At 39.3% G+C, this 4,532-nt stretch overlaps 1 protein-coding gene across 1 annotated transcript in view; it reads right to left on the bottom strand.

Annotated features, from left to right (window-relative positions):
- LOC107678859 (runt-related transcription factor 2-like) overlaps positions 1-2,926 on the bottom strand; it is a 54,314-nt gene extending 51,388 nt beyond the window's left edge. The window contains exons 1-2 of the mRNA XM_016474285.1: positions 2,896-2,926; positions 2,592-2,698 (exon numbers count right to left, since the gene is read on the bottom strand). Coding sequence (XP_016329771.1) covers positions 2,592-2,649 — 58 coding nt within the window. The 5' untranslated portion in view covers positions 2,650-2,698; positions 2,896-2,926. The remainder of the gene's footprint in view (positions 1-2,591; positions 2,699-2,895) is intronic.
- Positions 2,927-4,532: the final 1,606 nt, after the last annotated feature.

Below are 4,532 nucleotides of genomic sequence, written 5' to 3'. Positions count from 1 at the left end.
AGATAGATAGATAGATAGAAAGATAGATCTAGCCTCACTTTCATAATTTTAATGATATTTGTTACTGATTTTTAATTTATGCTATTTTGGTTAAAGAGTTAATCAGCAGTGATTAAGGAGATTGTAACCTCAAAGTCCTTTCATAAAAGATGTAATTTAGACACAAAGCTCTACCTGACTATTAGTAAATTAATCCACCCAAAGGACCATTCAATATCTAAAACTTGCTATCAAAATTACGTTTGCTCGCCAGCTACAATTAAATAGCACTAAATGAATATGGCTTTGATGATATTTTTAGATGGCCCTCTCCTTCACAGAAGCTGCAGCTCAGGGTCAGAGATTTTCCCCTCGCTTCAATTACCTATTGATGAGAGGGCTTCCCTGCTCTGGCACTGCTTTGGAAAAAGTAAGTCTGGTTTGCTTTTAAGATGTCTCAGGAATGACGGCGGTCAGTGGGATCTGAGCAGACGATGCATGCAACAGAAGCTGCCTTTTAATACTCGTCTGATGTTGCTCTCAAATGATTTGGGATTCTTGGATTCTCTGGAATGCTTATGGACTTTGAGTCCTTAGAGTCTCTAAACCGTCTTCTTTCTTTCATCAGTCTTAGCTTTTTTATTTTTAAATGTCTCCCTTACATTCTCGCTAAATGATAATTGCTACCATGGGATAATTGTCAATACTGTATAGCTCGGTTTTGATAATGAGCAACAAAATATGCCCTGGAGAAACCTAGCGAGTCTGTCTCATGCCACACATGTAGACAATTACTCCACACCCATCTGCCATTAGGCAGCGTTACAGAGAATGTTTTCTACTTAATTAAATCCAAATCTCTCAATAGTGGAGCCTGAATGAAATATAATGTGTCTGTTTGGGTCTGGTTTCTTTCCTGCCTCCTTCTTCTTCACTGGTCGTGATATCAGCTCACACTAATATGAAAAGTTAAAAATAATCTCATTTTAGATTAGTTAAAATATATCAAATGTATTAATTAAATATGTTGCGAATATGTAAACTGTTGAATGCATTAAGTCAAACTGATCAAACTGTGTATAACACACAATATAAACTTTACAGAGACCTCAATGCTGTATGTTTAAAATAATACTAGCAACTTTAAAATTAGCCTTTTATTTTCATCATATTTTTCTAATATGTTCCTCTGACCTGATCAAAATCTATCAAGCAGGCAACATAAAAATAAGTTTAAATTCGAAATCACAAAGTCTCATTAAAAACATACTGTAGAAAAATACTATAAAATAACTTTCTTACATTTACTCATGTTTTATATCTGGAGTCTTTAAAAACACACATAGAAGTAAATTATTTCACGAAGGACATATGAAGCAAGTTGTCAAATTGAAATAATTTTTTTGAGCTATCAAACAGGACTGGTTGTCTCTGATATCCCAAAAAGATCATGAGGGTTAAACAGATCTGGAACCAGAATGCAATTATCCACCAAATATAACATGATGCTTTAAATCAAAACATGGCTATTTTAAAACTCTCTGAGCATAAAAAAAATATTGCAAATCATTGAGAATTTAAGCCAAGCATCTACTGTACCTCTCATAATAAAACCACACAGAAACTTAACAAAGGGTCTCAGGTGGGCTTTTACTATGCATCTGCACATATCTGCACAAACCACAATCAAGACATGCTGCCCTACAGCAGGCGCTAAGCTTTCCCCGTCCCATTCTCATCCTGGTCTAGTCTCACCCCTGGGAGCATGCCGAGGGTCAGAGGTTAACAAGTGGCTCTCGGGTTTGTGTGTACGGCTGAGAACAGCACGCGTGCTGAGGGAACAGGCCTCGCACAGCTGTGTTTGGAAAGCAGACTTTCAGACTTGAAAACGGCTTTACAACATTTCTCTTGGAGGATTCGGCAAAACCCATACATCAGAATGAATGGGCTCTCTTACTTTTCCTTCATGACATGAGAAAGTCATATTTTTTATGCACAGTATGGTTTTGTGCTTGCCTGTTAGTTAGTTTTATAAAATTTCAGACATTCTTTATATATATATATATATATATATAGTATTTCTGCTGAGCATGAGGTGCCAACAAACATTAAATGATAAAAAGAATAAAAAAATTTAATAGAATTAAAAAATATATACATATATATACTGTATATAGTCTGAGAAAGATGCATAGAAAAGATGTGCACACTCTATTCTGAATTAAATACATTGTGCAAAGAATATTTAGTACATTTCTCAACTTTTGAAGATTTTATGGTGGCTTTCTCAACTGTAGCCCTTCTGGGCTTTCAGCTAGTACACACCCACTAACCTAACAGTCAATGTCAAACATTCACTTAGTTGCTTTTATATTAGATTTCACACCCCTGCATTTTGACGCACATCCCAAAAAGCATGCATTACACTGAAAATGACACTCCAGCGCCCGATCTTCCCTACATCGGTTCCTGCACGCAGTCAGGCTTTCCGACGGCTGGCCTAGCCGAATGTTTGTAAACATCAACACATGATTGTTGCCTCTCAAAACGCAGTTCCTTATTATACGCTCTACCGCATGGTCAAAAACAGGGTGAAAACCTCGGGCACTTACCCCAGAAGAAGTTCTGCTGACATGGGGTCACAGAACTAAAGAGGCTGTTGGATGCCATGGTCGCCCAAATTTTGCTTCTCTGTGGTTTTTGGTGACCCTTGACGCCTCTTAGGTTGAAAGTGAGCAGCGTGCCAGGGGAAGATGCAAAAAAGGAAAAAACATCCACAAGAAATGCGTTTTTGTATCAACTATTTTCATGACCACAAGTAATGACCAGTTCTGGTTTAGGAAAAAATGCAAAAATCTGTCGCCTTATTGGACAGCATGGAGCCAAGCTCGCTGCAGAGGATCGAAGCGTACTTACTGGTTGGTGCGGTCCTCAAACCTGAAGTTGACCGGCGACAGTTAACCATTTACGCGCCGCCGTGCAAAAATCCTGAGCCGAACTTTTCTGCGGTTCTGTGGTTGCTCAGGAGGTGAGCGGAGCCTTCACACAAACCCAAAGAGGCATGAGCCTTTAAAAAATCTTTTTTCTTTCCCTCAGAACACTGTCACTGGAGAAGCAGGGTCACATGCTCGTGACATCACTGGAGTCGTGTGGGCCAACTTTTTTCCTTCCTCTGTTTTCCTTCTTCTGGAGACGCGTGGTTCGCCGGCTCTTCCTGGCACTGGAGAGGGAAGGGGTGGGTGTGATGCTGCTGCTCACCCCTCGTGAGTCATGAGGCTTCAGAGGGGGGCGTGAATGCTGAGCTTCTCCCTCTCCACAGATGCACGCTTGCTCTTCTCTCCCTCCTGCACTCTTTCTAGCTCTCCATCCTTCTCGGTCGGTCGGCGTGCTGCAGCCCGTCTCCGCTGACCCTGAGGTGATGTGAGGAGAGCTGCTTACACCGCGGAGGTGTGCGTCTCTTCTTTCAGTTTCTTATTCATAAAGCCCCAACATATGCCTGGCACCGTGCATCCATCTCGGTATGCATGTGCGTGTGCGAATGAGTCGGCCTCTCTGTTCTCCAAATGAGGGATTCCTGTAAGAGGCGATACATTATTCGGTACCTGACAGCCGGGTGTGTGAAGAAGAGCATGTGACAGACCACTATCACGCTCTGTGACTCACTGGTTTCACACGGCACGCAGACGTTTGCCTGGCAGTGGCTCTGTGATCCTACTCGTAGGTATTTGTTTAAACAGATGAAGAATGCTGTCGTTAGAATGTATCAAAAGTCTGGAATGTATGGAATGTGTCAGATAATTAATTTCAGCGCAAAGTTAACCTCGTTGCACAAAATGATTTTCTTGTTTTCCAGTACAAATATCTAAACATTCTTAAATCAAGATACATTTACTTGAGAAGCAACATATTTAAGATATATTGAAAAATGTATCTAAATTAAGTGAGTTTATACATAAAAGAAGAAAAAAAATATGCCAGTTGGTCAGAAAAATGGCAGATACTTGTTCTTGTTTAAAGCATAAAGTCACTCAAGTAAATTTTTCTTCATTTAAAAATGTTTTGTTATTTTGAAGAAAATCATTTTTTGCAGTGTACAGTACCAGTATGTGGAGCTAAACTTATTGCATAACAATAGCTCAGTTTGTTCAAAACAGTGTAGTTTTTCCATTAACACATAGTGGTGTTACGTGACAAAATGAGACATTGCTGGTTTATGCGTTACATTGTTTTGTGCATGCAGCTCAATGAAGCAGTTCCCAAACTCCCTGTGTGGCATTGCATTTTAACTTTTGAAATAAAATAATTAGGTCATTTCTAGTTCAGGTTTAATGCAGTATATACAGATATGTCAGTACACTTGCAGTGTAGCAAACTACTTTAAAAAGGTATTATCTGGAGTTTAAGCTTGTAGCTTGGCAAGGTACAGTTACAAAGTTACATGATAAACATATAAGGAAAGCTTATAAACAATGGTATTGTGTTGCTTGCATAAAATTATGTGACATATGTATTTGTTGGGGGAAAACATCTATACCACCACAATATACCTTAAA

The sequence above is a fragment of the Sinocyclocheilus anshuiensis genome, unplaced genomic scaffold, assembly GCF_001515605.1.
Source record: "Sinocyclocheilus anshuiensis isolate Anshui unplaced genomic scaffold, SAMN03320099.WGS_v1.1 scaffold1049, whole genome shotgun sequence".
NCBI lineage: Eukaryota > Metazoa > Chordata > Actinopteri > Cypriniformes > Cyprinidae > Sinocyclocheilus > Sinocyclocheilus anshuiensis.
This window is presented reverse-complemented; position numbering and strand designations above follow the sequence as displayed.